Raw genomic sequence first — 15,348 nt, forward strand, 5'->3', positions numbered from 1 at the left:
GGGGTGTCGGAAGTGGCATCGGTGCCAGGCAGGAGTGGGGTGTAAAAGAGTAAAAGGCTGAGATCTTGGGACTGTGGCATACGACACCAGGTGGAAACACAGATCACGATGGCTGGGCCTGGAAGCCAGACGACCCTTGACTTTTTTGATGGAAGAAGGCAACTTGACCCACGACCTCCAGCAAGCCCCGCTCCGCATCAGCCCGGCTCTGCTCCACAGCCGGCCCTTTGCTTGTCCTCGCTCGTCTTTTCCTCCCTCCCTGCGCTTGTTTTGCTCCGCCTTCCAGGCGTCAAGGCTGCCTGTCCAATGAGCAGGGACTACTACTTCGGAGGGGCCGGGAGGGGAGGAGGAGAAGGAAGCGGGGCGAGCCAATAGGCTCAGAGGAGGCTTTCGGGAGCGAAAGGGAAGCCGACTCCTCCCTCGGCCCGGCCCATCCTCTGGCCCCGCGGCTTCAGCCGGAGAGTGAGCGGGCAGAGTCCCGCGCTTGGGTGGGAAATGCCGCTCGGGCTCCTTCTAGGTGCAGGTAAAGCCAGCTGGGGCGGGGTGGGCGTTGAAGGGACTAGGAGGAGGCAAAGGGAGGAGGTGGCGGCGGCGGCGGATCGGAGGGGGTCCCTCTGCAAGGTAGTGTCCCTGGGCTCCCTGAGATCCCTCTATGCGGCAGGAGAGCGCTTGGTTTGCACCCACCTAAAGAACACTCTCCCAAGACAAAAGGAAGCACAGCAAGCAGAACAAAAGGGTCCTGCTGAAACGGAGATGGCGACTCCGAATACGGATCAAATCACTTCTGGTGTACTTGGGCATCTAGCCTTTTTCTCCCCCCATCTCTCAACTCCTTGTTACTCTCTGCCAGAGTTGTTGGTGTCGCTTGTCGCCTCCCATCCCGACTGCTGGAAGCTTTCCAGTTCCATCGGAGGCGTATATTGTCTGCTTTGCTATAGTGTGGGGCTGGGGCTAGGGGAACGAAGCCTGCGATCCTGAACAGAGGTGCTGAGAAGTATGCTGCCCTTCAACTTAGTGGGACTTATTCTCGAGTAAGCATGGCATGCATAGGCTTAGGCTGCACGTTTTCTTTTAGCAATGTTGCTAGTGGACCTTTGATGTATTCCTGCACTGTGTTAAGGTCCAGGAGAGCTGGATCTCGGGCATCTGGTCTTTTGTGTGCAGGCACAATGCTTAGCTTCGTTCGTGTAAGCAAATAAATCTGGTTACTTGCCTGGGGAAAGCACAGGAGCACTGCTAGAAAAAGCAAAAAACCCCAAGTTTTTCACGGTAGAATGTTAAGCCTAGTTTATTGGTGGTTTTGATACTCTGCCACTTAGTGGAAATTGCAGGCTTGCAAAATCCTTAAAATGGTCTTCCCTTGTTCATAAACTGTGGGAAGGTTTAAATGATCTTTGAGTTTTTGATGAGAACCAGAAAACAGAATTCATTATCCATGCCCTGCAAAACCTACTGGACAAAGACAGCAGGAGCCATAAGACAAGCTGCAATCCTGCAGGGGAGAGAGAGAGAGAGAGAGAGAGAGACCTGCAGAACTTTAGAATTCAGCGAGGAGAGGGCAGTAGGCAGCTATTCCATAGTTCTGTGCATATATCTGTCCTTTGTTTGGGAAATAGATAACTTTTTAGTGTCCTGATTAAGAACTAAAACTTCTACAGACTGATCCATTTTAGCTCTACTGGATAGTATATGTGTGAAAATCCTCTTTTGAAAACAAATCTTTTAACTATTGGAGGTCTGTGTATATTTTGGTCAGTCGTTTGGCTTTAAAGCATCAAGGAATTGGAATATTAGCATAATACTGGAAGGTTCCTGTTAACTGTTGTATACCACTTCATAAATTTTTTACAGGTACTTCTCTAGGGGCATTGCTATAGTAACAAGGGCTCAGTCCTGGACTGAATACCTCTGTACAACAGCTAGTCCATTTGGTGTTTCTGAAAGGCTTTTGCTTTTCATTAGTAGTGCTTGGCATCTTCATAAGCTGAGTAACGACTGATGTCTTTCTTCTCTCTCGATTGTACAAGATAGTAAACGGAATGTGGAAATGTTGCTATGCAGCACAGTGATTGAAAAGACCAAAACAAAACAAAATCACTTGTTACAGTCTCGTGTATCTAGCCTGAACGTGAAAGTGAAGGGCCTGTGAATTCTGCATCCCCAATTGGGTTTTTTTGGTGGTTTTTTTTTTTTTTTAGGGGGGAGTGATCTAAAATTCTGTGAGCATGAAGTATAAGGCTTGCAATCAAAATATAGCATGGAATTGAACATTATTTTGTGGGGAAAGGTTGTATTTTCCTTGTTGTGGGAGTTGGAAATGAATGGTAACAGACACTGGCTTGGATGCGTGGAGCAGAGATACCAGGCCTGAAGATAACAGAGAAACCTTAAGGCAGATACATTTTTAGAAACTGTTTTGTAGCCCCATCACTCCAGCAGTGGCTTAGTCTGCTGCTCTTTGACCTGTACTTCATTAGAGTTTTGCTGAAGCAATGGAGTAATGGGATAATGCAATTCCTTACTTTTTGAAGAAATTCCTTTTGATAATTGGCAACTTTAGCAGCATAAAATGTGTTTTCCCCCACTCTTGATAAATGTAGAAATTATTAGGCCAAGGGTTCCCAAACTTGGGTCCCCAGAAGCTGTTGGACTGTCATCCTCAACCTTTAGCCATTGTGACTGGGATGATGGGAGTTGTAGTTCAGCAGCATCTGGAGACCCAAATGCGAGAACTCCTGGATTAGCCATGGCAATTACTACATATTTATGGTGAAACCATATCTTCTTACATTAGGACCATGCTTGTTATGTGCTTTGGTGCACACATTTCAAATTGAACTCAACATGAGCACATTAAAACTTCTTAAGGAATCTTCACTGTATCCAGACTGTGATTCTTAGGATCTTTTGCACTTGAAGCAACAATATCTGCAGAGAAAAATTAAATATATGGGGGGATTTAGCACACTGAGCATCTCTGTTCTCCTTTCATGGACTGCACACTCTGGGCAAAGGTCAGAGAGCTCTGTATCTGTTGCATGGGTAGACAGAAGATCTAACATGCTGTTCCCAGGTTCATTGTGGGTAAAATACTTTGGATGCTGCACTTGAAGATACCCTGGAAATCATGTGGAAGTGCCCTGAACACACACAGTTTTTGTTCTACAGGTTTTTAAAATTCAGAATGGGAAGAACCACCTCTTCAAATCCATTCTTGAACTAATCTGGAGTGCACATCTTCCTGAGCATCTTGTGATCCTGGTATAGGACAGTGGCGTCACAGTGTCCACTTCTGTTACTGCCGTAATGCCACAAATGTGACTGTCTGTTCTGTGGCCCTGCCCCACTTCACATCATTCACAATGAAGTTGGGGAAGATGAGGATGTCTTTATTCCTGGTGATGAGGACCTAGAGCAGGGAATAGAGGCCTGGGCACAGTGGCATGTGCATCCTGGCACCATGTGAGCCTCATTCCTATAGTTCCCAGCATCACTAGCCACACCCTCCACAATGCTTTAAACAATCCGAGAATAATGGAGGTTCTTCTAAGTGTATGGTAGTACTCATACATTCTGTCCCAGTGGTGGGCCTTGGGGCGGGGGGGAGAGTAGAAGTGGCGTTCTGCCTTACCTTGGTAAACCGTGCACAGTAAAGTAGGACAGTAAAGAGGGCTGCTGTAATGTGTAAATTACCCGTGAGGGGCCTGGAGGCATCTAAGGGCCTGATCCAGATAGATTTCAAAGTGTACCAGAACCCTGGAAGTTCTAGGGGAGTCCTACAGATCCATTTCACCTCAGAACCCAATCTGGGTTGAAAATATGGTTTTAGCCGCCTTTGCTGCCAACTCGGTTATTAATGTCACCATTCCACAGCCGCATTGGTTGCCCTTGGGATGCTTGTCAATCATTATTACTCATGTGATGCCCGCTCACAAGGGTAACAATGCTTGACAGGAACCTCTATTTTTCTAAGATCTTTACAGCATTGCTGGTACAGAAGCAATATTTTGCATGCTTCTATTTAATAAATGTTATGAATCGTTAGAAGTGTCTAGGCAGATAGTTGGATTAATGAGCTAGGGATGGGGAAAGGGAGAGGGCAAAGAAACTTGTGCTGAGAGGAAGGAAGGGTTAGAGATCACAGAAAGGTTCATGATCACGCTTACAGCATTGCTCTCTTTTTAGACAAACTGCAGTAAATGTGAAGAGCAGGACTGGGAGGGTAAGTGACGGGCAGGGGGTAGGACGTCCGATCGGTTTCAGGCCCTGTAAGCATGTTCAGTGGAGGAACAGGGCTATGTTATGTTAAGCACAGGCACAGCAATACTCTTCCTTTACCATTCCTTTGAGGAGCCCAGGTTTACTGTTCAAATGAATGCAGGTACAGTCATTCAGACAAAAACAGACATGTGTTTTTGACATCTGTACAACATAATGTCTGAATATGCCTAGAGGGTTGGTTGTTTCTTCGTCTTGGTGAGAATTCTGCTTGATTTGGAGTGTGGTAGAGGTATGAGTGAATGTTCAAGAGCTTGGGAACTCTAGATTATGTTTGAAGTATGATTGAAATTTATAAATAGACTAGGCCCCAAGCGTTCCAAACTCTGGTTGGATACAGACAGTCAATTACCAAGTGGTCACTTAACCACAGAGTGCAAGTAATGTGGTGACCTGTCGAATCCTGCCAAGTGGTATTTATGCCACATATCCATATTCAGATACAGATCTGTTGTACATTGGAGGACAGCTTTCTTTTCTTCTTCCTACTCCATTTGCCCACCTTAGGCCATCAGTTCTTTGCAAATGAAAGTCTGTATGTACTATTCACCAGTATAGCATATGTGACATCAGTACACTGGGTTACTACAGATTTTTGTAGGCTGCTGACTTTTGTGGGTTTCATTTATAAGGTTCTTAGCTGTACATGTGTGTGTTTTTGTTTCTTTCAGACTTGCAACCAGCATAATGTTGGCACTCCAAATGTTCGACAAGTATTGCACAGAATGGCGCAGACAGAAATTAACCTGGACCATGACATACCACTATTGTCCCTTCCACCATACTGGGCTAAAACAGTTGTGGGTCTCCTTTCCTTCCTCTGCTTTGCTAACAGCTATGATGGGGACTTTGTCTTTGATGACTCTGAAGCTATAATCAATAATAAGGTTGGTGCCTTTCGGTCTTAGTTCATAGTTCAAGGTTTGTAAATGAGCACTAGCATGGACGTCGGTGGCCACAAAGATCCTCCAGACAGGAGGCAGGCAGGGAAGCTTTTGTGACTATAAAGGATTGTGTTGTTTTGCACAACACTGAGTTGTGTTTTGTGTTTTGAGTTGTGTTTTGCAACAAATAATATGAGTGGGTAATATTAGTATTGCTCTCTGTGGATTAGCAGCACTTGTGGGTTTATTTGCAAGGCTGCCTTTGTTTAATTAAATGTCCTCAGTAAGGCTTTGATTGATGACCTATAAGTTGAAGAACAAGGGCTATTGGTGTGTTCTTCCCTTAAAAAAAAAATGTTTTGACTGCAAGGTCACTCTGTGAAGAGTGGTCTTCTGTAAAGCAGCCAGGGCTGTCACCCTGTTAAAGAACTCTTAGTCAAATTCACTTAACTGCAGTAGTCATTTCATAAATTAAATCTGAATATACATATAAAAGCAATTGTCCTGTCCTGCAGTCAGACTTGCAGAACCCTGGATATCACCAAGTGAGCAGCTTGCTTAAATACCTACAAGCGCTGACTACCCTTCCCAGGCTCTGCCTCCCTGCCTGTAGAGCAGACAAATTTAAAGGGGCAGTCCTCTGGCCTGGAGTCTAGCATTTCTTCTCTGTCCCATTGAGTCCCTCATGGCTTATTGCTGGTGCTGTTGTGCCATTGGGGGAGTGTGAGGTACATGATGTGGATGAGGCCAGTTCATTGAGAAGCTCAGACTCAAGCTCAGTTAGTGGTGGTTCTGGGAGCTCCCAGCTGGCAGGCTCAGGTTCTGGCCTGGGCCTAGTCTGGTGCTTCCTCCTCCTTGGGGTCAGACTCCATGCTACTGCTCAGAGCATGGATCATGACAATAATATATATGCATATTGCAACAGACACCATCTCGGAAGAGGTCTTCCCCCTGTGTGCGAGAGGAGGAATGCCTCTATTTATTTATTTATTCGTTCATTCATTCACTCATTCATTCATTCATTCAGTTTCTTAACTATCCATAGCTTTTGGAGTTGTATTAAATATCGATACAATTTCTTTAAAAAAAACAACTACTGTCCAATTACTAGAGCACTTTTTAATAGTGTTTCATTGATTAACTGAGTAGTTGACCTATATATTCTAAAATCAAGGAAAGGAGAAAAGAATATTAACAAAATATGTCCCCCACGTTTATAGATTTAGTTCTTTGGTAAAAATGAAAACTGAGAGCAAGTTCAGCAACCAAAAAAGCCTCTTAATTACTGAAAAGTTAATATAAAAAGAGCTTTTCACCACATAAATCTGCTTTTACTTGCAACATAAACACTGTGAGTAAAGTTTGGCCAGTCATGAGAGGAACATCCTGATATTGTGCAGTGTGGACTCAGAGGTGCAGCTAGGTAACTTGGTAGCTAGACATAGTGGGCTTACCGGGGCCTCCTTGCAAAATAAGCATTCTATCTATCTATCTATCTATCTATCTATCCACACACACCCATGGTTTCACACAGCATTCTTGTTTGCACAATTCCCACTGTGTAAAAGCTTAAAAAACATTCACAAATTATTAAAAATCAAGAGATTGACCAATCTGCTTCAGATTAGATATACAGAGCCCTCCCATCCTGCCCTACATCTGTGCCCAATATCAAAGCCATATGCCAAGCCATTCCAGGAGATCTAAAGGGTTGAGCAGAAAAGTGGGGTGCTTTACCCTTTTTTTATGAAGGCAAAGCGTAGAGTCCTCCACATGGAAGTAGAAAGATGGCCCAGGGGTGGGGGGGTGGGGCTTCAGTTACAGGAGTTTTTTGTAATTTTCTACCTTGAAGCAAGCCAATTATAGGAATTTGGGGTGGGGGTGGGGATTTAAATCCAAAAAAATGACTAATATGCTTCAGATATATAATATATAATATGCTCCATATATTTAATGGAGCCCCCCCACCCTCACCCTGCCCTACATCTGTACCTGATATCAAAACCCTATCCCAAACCAATCCGGAAATATAGGAAGTGGGGAATAAGTCACACAAGCCCCATGCGTTCTACTGCGAATGAGGTAGGCACAGGCTTCTCACACTAAGGAGACAGTGGCAGGCAAGGCAGAAGGCATGCACAGCGTTCTGGTATCTGTAGTCAAGTCTGGCTGCTCTGCTTCCTTGCTTCTCTGCACTTGTGTGGCAAGCATGAGAGTTCTTCCATTCTGGAGAGCTTCATGGAGGTAGACAGGCCTCTGCAAGCCCCGCCCATTCACCAATCAGCTGATCGTTGGGTGTGGGGAGAGAGCAGCAGCCCCAGTCTGCACTGGCAACACAAGGAGAGAGCCCCTTAGTCTTCCGATGGCCGCCCCGCATTGGGCACAGAGGAGACCTCCTGGAGCCCATACTCACTGCGGCTCCGGGAGATGATTCTCAGCTCTGTCATCTCCCGGCTGTGATGGCAGGAGAGTGGCCACCCTGGGGCTGGGCTGCAGCTGGCCCACCTGGCCACTTCGGGAGGGAGAGAGTAACAGTAGCAGCACTCACCACCAGGCAAGGAAATTCCTGTAGGCTGACAGTAGTGGTGCGACAGAGTCCTTCATGATTTGGGGGTCCCTAGAGACAGCAGGGTCTGCCACCACCCACTTCCCCCTTGCGGTCCAGTGGGATGGCGCCTCTGTGTGGACTTTACAGCAGAAATAGCTGGAACTGCAATCCACTATACAACATGTAGCCAAGTAAACTCTTCCTACTCTGGCCTGGGGTGCTGGTGGCTACCATCTGAGTGAGTGGGTTTTCCTGTGGATTTCTTGCAAATATTTAAAGGGTTGCTATTACTCTTTAAATATTTACCAGCATCTCAATCAGGTGCCTGTATAATACAGTCATGTTGATGTCTGGATAAAACAAACAAACCAGTCAATAACACCTGTCTGACTGTGTGAACAAGAGATAGATAGATAGATAATTGCTCAGGATCCCTTGAAGGGAGAAGCTGCTGAATTAGGTATTCTGCTTTTTAAAAGCTTCATAGAGAATTCATATCTTGCTGTCTGTTCCTTTCCCCACCAGCTACATTCTGCTTGCAAGTGCTAGACTATTGAAAGAGCCTACCCAGCCCTGGCAGTAAGGATGGAAATATCCATATATTGCAATGTGTGACATGCTCTCTCCCTTCTCGACTTGCAGCACAAGCCTAAGATGTAAGTCCTATTGTATTCAGTGGGTCTTACTCCCAGGTAAATAAGCATAGGATTTCAACCTTCAAGAGCTGCTGGCTCTTTAAGGCTAGAAAGCAGAGAGAATTCCCTGTATGTAGAGATCTGTTCTATAAACGAGAGGCTGCTTCTGGTTCCCTGAAGGCACCTTGCATTTTCTCCTGGCAGCTGGGCAAATGCTGTGGGATGAAATGTCAATTCCATGAAGTTAGGTTCCCACTTCCCTCCGCCCCAGTGGGGATTCTGTTCCATTTGATTCATTAACTTTATTTATTCTTCCATGGTGGAACTCGAGACAGTATACAGAATACCATATAGAGCAGGGATTCTCAACATTGGGTCCCCAGATGTTATTGGACTTCAACTCCCATAATCTCCAACCAAAGGCCACTGGGGCTGGGGATTATGGGAGTTGAAGTCCAATAACATGTGAGGACCCAACGTTGAGAATCCCTGATATAGAGGGCTACCAGACAATCTCCCATCCAGGCACAGATCAGACCCAGCCCTGCTTAGCTTCAGCATGGTTGCTGCATATATCTTCAGACCATGCCTTGGTACCAAGCTGCATGACAAGCAGAAATTGCACAGCTGCAGCTTTCCCGGTTACTGCAAACTGTTGCTTGCTTTCTGGTGCTGGGGGGGCGGGGGGGGAGATATACTTCAAAATGTATTTTCTATTCCTGATATGTGAATCAATGTGGAATAAGATTTTGGGGCTGCAACTTTTTTTGTCCCCTCCGTGAAAAGAGATTATTTACTTGGTTCTGAAGTCTGTATGATTACTGAATGAAAATAGATGCTTTTAAGTTAGATATATTTTCATAATTGTGTCCATTTTATAGGGACTGAATTTTAATCATTACGTTTAGGTGTCAGTCTTTATGAAATGTATCTGAGCTGCTCCAAAACTGGTTTGAATTGGCTGAACTGGTTCCTGAACTATTTTTTGAAGCTGGTGTCTGAATTAAAACTGAGCTGGAAAGTTAAATACTCAAGATTCTGCCCTGGAACTGAACCCAAATGTTTGATCATTTGATCCTTGCTTGTAAAGCTCCATCTTTCTGGTCGGATGCATCCTCCATGTGTGCACACACTGGGATTCCCGGATGGGCCATGCCTTCCTGCCTTATGCACACCAAGTGGCAACCCTGGATTTTACGCTTAATGTGTGAAGTGGCCTCAAGTTGAGTTGCACTGTGGCAGCGAACCTCAAGCCAGTTTGCTGGATCTGTCCATATGCAGCGAACTAGAACTTTCTCAAGCAATGACTGAGGCACTTTTAAAGCTAGAAATACATTCCGGTTTGATGCTGACTGGGGTGGCAAGGAGGTACGCTGCTGCCCCGTGCCAGCAATGTTAAAGACAGCGCCAGCAGGCAGAATGCAGCAGGGGTGGGGTGGGTTAAAAGCATCCTCCCCGATCCTCAAAGGTAACCACCACCATCCTGCCGAACCACCAGACCTTCAAACTGGTTCGGCGGTCCGCAAAAGGACCGCTGAACTGGTTTGTACACATCCCTACTCTGATGCTTAAATCAAATACGAGTTCCATGTTTCTGCCAGCAGTATGGATACTCACTACTCCTTCTGCAGTGCGGCCTGCTCAGTCACGGCTTAGGCAGGTCTGTTTTTCTCCTCCTTACTGTGTCGCTGCCTGACCTTCGCTCATACCCAAGAATTGGTGTATGGTAAGTGGAGAGTGTATCAATTTGAACAGGGAGGCCTGGGGTCCAGTCTCCTTTCAGCCAGACTTGTGCAAGTCTTCATCTCTCAGCCTCGCCTATCTCAGAGTTTTGTGATGATCAAAGGAGGAAACCTGCTGTATGCTGCCCAGGGCTCCTTGGAGAAATTGTGATAAATAAATACGCATATTTGCTTTTCGGTAGGAAATTTCTGTTGCAATGTGTTTTGGCTCATACCCAATCCTTGTACACAAGCGTCACACAGCAGGCCGCTCTGATCCACATTGGGATACCCTTTCATAATCCATTTAGCTAGCCTGTTGTTGTTTCTGTGCATACAATTTGCTCTACTTGTCCCAACACTTCTATATTAAAGAAATTAATGTTCAGTTTAAGTGTTTTCCTCTCCAAAACTGCATTAAGGCTCAGATTTTGCTCAGGGACAGCTGAATAAAATGGATCCATTCTTATACAGCCCTCTTTTAAAAATGGGAGCACTTAGTTTATATTCTTTTTCTTCTTTTATTATTTATTAAATTTATGTACTGCCTGACTCCAAAGGCTATAGGAGGCATTTTGCAATCATTCCTCCTAAAACTAAACAATGTGTTTTCCATGGATACTCATTCTCATTCTCTCTCTCTCTTCTTATCAAATTTCCCATATTTAAAATAGCTTTTGGGAAATGTCAAATTAATAGAGTATCAGGTGATGGAGAAAGAGCCAAGACATAATAAATGTTGGCTTTATTAAGCAGCACAACGTATTTGATTTGCTTTCTATGTGAGCTCCTGCAGGTGAAGTCATTTTGTAGATCTATTGATTATGACTAGGCCAGTGTTGCACACCACACTGTGATGCTTTTGTTAACTTTTGGCCCGCCCCCTTTTCCTTTTCAATTCTAATGAAAGATACTCTTCCAACTGGCCTCATGCCTACCGTCGCACAGAGCAGACTGTTATTGGATTTTATTGGTGTTCAAGGCTGTTTTCCAGATGCTTTCTTGCCATTATAAGCAGCTCTCCTTTCTCCCCCTTAAAGCGGTGTACTGCAATGATTTGTCTTTTGTGTGTTTTCAGAAGGCAAACATTTGAACAAGTAAAGCATTTCAGGCAGAGTACATCTCTGCTACATGCATTAATTAGAATGTCAAGCCTTTCTTAGAATGTTAACACCCAGTAATGCAAAGACTACTGTTTAAAATCAAACATTTGAGAGATTGACTGAAAGAGGAAAATGTACATTCTTTTCAAATTAAATGGAAAAACTAGCCTCTATTTTTTCTTGTTTTGTACATCTATACAGTAAAAGCACTTAAAAGTGGGGGGTAGCTTTCCCAGTTTGCATTCTCCCTTTCTACTTATTTGCTTGTAGTTTAGGGCTAATTCACACAACTGCTTCTGGAGCATAAGCTCCAACTGCTGTGATACATATAAAATTTGTCAGCCCAGATTTAAGGAGGGGGTGATGCAGCTGTCATCCGAGTGCTCCACAGTAGGCTTCATGCCAGTTTAGTATAACACTGCAAAGTCTTCCAAGAACCTGATCCTGTGCATGTTCCCTCTGAACCAGGTGCCACTGGGTTCTATAGAACTCAGAGCTGGTTAACATGTTACTCTCCCCATATGGATGATGTGGAAAACATCATTCCAGTGATCTATTTTCGACTGGGTTGTAGTATGAAGCAGTACTCGCCACATGAATTGGGGCCATCCATAGTATGACTCTCTGACCGTGTCCATTTGTTTGTTTGTTCATTGGTGGGGCATTGTGTGATGGCTCCCATTTAGGCCATGAATGCTGCAGGAGTCAGCAACAGAGCTAGAAAACTTGCCACCATGATGCTGGTTTTGGCACCATTCATATTGCAAGAGTAACACATATATCAAGTTCCAAGAAAATGCATACAGGACTTGTAGTCTGCTTGTGGTGACACTAAATCTGCATCAGGGCCCATAGTGGAACATTTGGATTGACCACTCAGTCATCTTCATATTACAGATGTAATGCTGCCTGATCTCCTAACTGTGGTTAGGAGAGTGGGGGCTCCCAGCAGGTGTGTGCACACTTCTCCTCCCTGTTCTTTCTCTGTTTAGAACCAACTATGATGTTATGTGTTCAGTCTTTAACACAGTCATCTGGTTTCAAGATGACCATCTTGACATGGTAATCTTGAAACCAGTATGTGCATCTGTGGTTAGAACCAGGTCTACAAACCATGGTTTCAGCTGACCATGGTTAGTGTGAAGAGTAATGCACATTACATTAACCATAGTTGGCTCTAAATAGTTGGCCCAATAGGGAAGGCAAGCAGGAATGCTTGCACGAGAAGGCGGAAGAGACGAGAAAGAAGTTGCTCTCCAATCTCCTAATCATGGCCAGGTGATCAGGCCTGTGTTGCATCTCCACTGGTCAATTCAATATATGCTGACAAAAAATCACTGTCAGTGGAAACTGAGGAAAGTATCTGCTGAAGTGAGCTGCAGCCAGTGAAAGCTTATGCCTCAATATATTTTGTGAGTCCTTGATAAGTTGTAATAAGACTTCTGCTGTGCTCACAAGTATAAGATAAATCCAAAGTGGTTGTGAGAATTAACTCTTTGTATAAGGCATTGTGCAACTGAATTTCACCTTCTTATACAACAGGTGATTCAGTGTCTTCATAAACCAATACAGCTCCATTCACATCTCATTCAGCTCAATTGAGCTTTAGAGGTATATAGGTGGGCATTGACTCTCCTGTCCAGGGCAAAATCCTATTTTTCTATTTAAACCTATAAAATATTCAGAGCTAACTTCCAGAAGGCCAAAATTCAATTAAAAGTGTTTTTGAATCTCCTATTTGCTTTTCCTTATTTTCTTATTTATTGAAGGTTTTTTAAAGCCTGTGGATATAAGCTGTGCAAATTATTTCTGTGTTATAATACTCTAGGCACCATGCATGAATAATTTTATTATTTGCATTCTATTTTGTGAATGTAATGAGGTTGCCTGCCATTTTCCCATCATGACTAAATTTCTATTAGTGCAGAACAAATATATTGATATGCTTTTACTCTCTCAGAACGATTTGATGGAAAGAGAATGCACTGAAGGCTACAGTTCTGTGCACACACATCTGTCAATAACCCTCACTGAATACAGTGTGACTTACTTCAGCGTAAATGTGCTTAGGGACAAGCTATCGTTTTGTGGAACAGAGGAGGTGGTTTCCAACTAACCTTTTCTGCCGTTTTTCTGTGCTATATGATTGGTAGTGACAGAATGCATTAGGGATGTGCCTGGTCCGGAGCAGTCCGGACTGGCACCGAAGGGGGGCCTTTCTTTAAGGGCGGGGAGGGCTTACTTACCCCTCCCGCCTCTTTGCCCCCTCCAGCGCCCGTATTTTACCAAGTAATTGGGGCACTGGAAACCAGCCGCCCCCGCCGCCCCCCCCACGAGCAGATTAGGGCCAAAGCTACTACTGCCGCCGTCGCCTGCCCAGCCGCCCGCCCGAGTCCTCACCAGATGTTGTTTTAAAAAAAGAGAGGCGCTCGCGAACAGAGCTCCTCTCTCTGCAAAGTCCCGGACGCTACTGAGGCTTTGCGTGCGCTCCGCAAAGGACGCCTGGGAGTTCTGCCGGAGGCCCGGTCTACCCGCCGGGACGAGGCCGGGTAGACCGGGCCTCCTCGTCCCGGCGGGTAGACCGGGCCTCCGGCGGAACTCCCAGGTGTCCTTTGCGGCGCGCACGCAAAGCCTCAGTAGCGTCCGGGACTTTGCAGAGAGAGGAGCTCTGTTCGCGAGCGCCTCTCTTTTTTTAAAACAACATCTGGTGAGGACTCGGGCGGGCGGCTGGGTGGGCGGGCGGGCGACGGCGGCAGTAGTAGCTTTGGCCCTAATCTGCTCGTGGGGGGGCGGCGGGGGCGGCTGGTTTCCAGTGCCCCAATTACTCGGTAAAATACGGGTGCTGGAGGGGGCAAAGAGGCGGGAGGGGTAAGTAAGCCCTCCCCGCCCTTAAAGAAAGACCCCCCACCCGGACCCGGACCGGCCAGGTCCGAACCGGTCCGGACAGTTCGGCGGCCTTTAGAATGGCCTCCGGACCGGTTCGGTCACACCCCTAGAATGCATTTCATTCTGTGTAAATGCAATCTACTAGAGGAACTTTCAGACACAACAAATGAGGGACTTGGATGGTCTCATTACTTGCTATCTATTATATTTATTCTTGTAGATGTGCCTCTGTGGGGATGCATCCTGGCAACCCAGCGGATTGTCTGGGCGGTGGAGGCGCCAGATTGGCTGGGCAGAGGTTGGCCGCGTAGGGAAGTGGCCGCTTGGGGAGGGGAGGAAAGGAAGGAAAGCAAGCAAGTGGAGAGGAGAACTGAACGGACTGGGGCAGAAGGGAGGGGGGAAGCTGAGGGGAGAGAAAGTGGCGGAGCCTGGCTGGGCAGAGACAAACGGCTGGCTGCTTCGGAAGAGCTCTCTAGAGGGAGGGCCATACAGGTAGGAGCCGGCTGAACGCTTGGCCAACCATCACCAGGGACTGGAGGAAGGAGGAGGTGGCAACGGCCAGTGGGGAAAACACAAGCAGGCTAAAAAGCGGGGGGCGGGGGAGGAAGCACGAATGAGAGAGAGAGAGAGAGGGAAACAGAGGAGGGAGCAAGCTGGGGCAGAAGGCTTGTGGGGGGAGCGCACTGGGGCTGAAGGCTGGGGGGGGGAGTAGGGCAGAAGGTGGGGGGAGTGTACTGCCGCACAGATGCTCTGTGCGGGATCAGCTAGTTCATTATATTCCTAGACTGAACAGCAAGCAGCTAACTTGTGGGAAGTCTCTGTCACTGCAGATACCTTTGATGGACTGCTTCTCTTCAGCAGAGTTAGTTGTGATGGTGTCTTAGCCAGGACTGGAATGTTGCTGTCCTCTGCCAAGTCCTTGAGGATTTACAAGTAGCAACCAGAGCTCCCTGTCTCAAAGAGAGGCTACAGTCCACTGGGATGGATGGGGAGTTTGGGGTATGGCAGGGGCCTCCCAACCAGCTGGCCTTTTCCTTCCTCCTCTGAAGCTCCATAAATCCCAGAGAACACCTTAGTTAAAACAGGTAGCTATTTCTACCATATTCTTGCATGTGCCCAGTTCAAGGTGCGTCCTCCTCCACCATATGGAGGGGAACAGTTAGGTCTACTCAGGTGGCAGTAGAGTTTCAGGTGGCCATCGGAAGACTTGCACTCTATCTATCTATGTATCTCTTTTATATGCTGTCCCCCCCCCCCCCAAGCACAGAATAGCACACTGTCCTCACAATCCTG

At 46.1% G+C, this 15,348-nt stretch overlaps 1 protein-coding gene across 3 annotated transcripts in view; it reads left to right on the plus strand.

Moving 5' to 3' along the window:
• Positions 1–351: 351 nt before the first annotated feature.
• Positions 352–15,348, plus strand: part of TMTC4 (transmembrane O-mannosyltransferase targeting cadherins 4) — a 64,826-nt gene continuing 49,829 nt past the window's right edge. Inside the window, exons 1-2 of one of the 3 annotated variants that reach the window (XM_053305782.1) lie at positions 352–523; positions 4,950–5,165. In XM_053305782.1, coding sequence (XP_053161757.1) covers positions 5,004–5,165 — 162 coding nt within the window. In that variant the 5' untranslated portion in view covers positions 352–523; positions 4,950–5,003. Of the gene's footprint in view, positions 524–632; positions 1,032–4,949; positions 5,166–8,235; positions 8,367–15,348 lie in introns of those variants that run through there. The other 2 variants (XM_053305783.1, XM_053305784.1) reach the window with 2 other exon arrangements.

The sequence above is a fragment of the Hemicordylus capensis genome, chromosome 3, assembly GCF_027244095.1.
Source record: "Hemicordylus capensis ecotype Gifberg chromosome 3, rHemCap1.1.pri, whole genome shotgun sequence".
In the NCBI taxonomy this organism is placed as follows: domain Eukaryota; kingdom Metazoa; phylum Chordata; class Lepidosauria; order Squamata; family Cordylidae; genus Hemicordylus; species Hemicordylus capensis.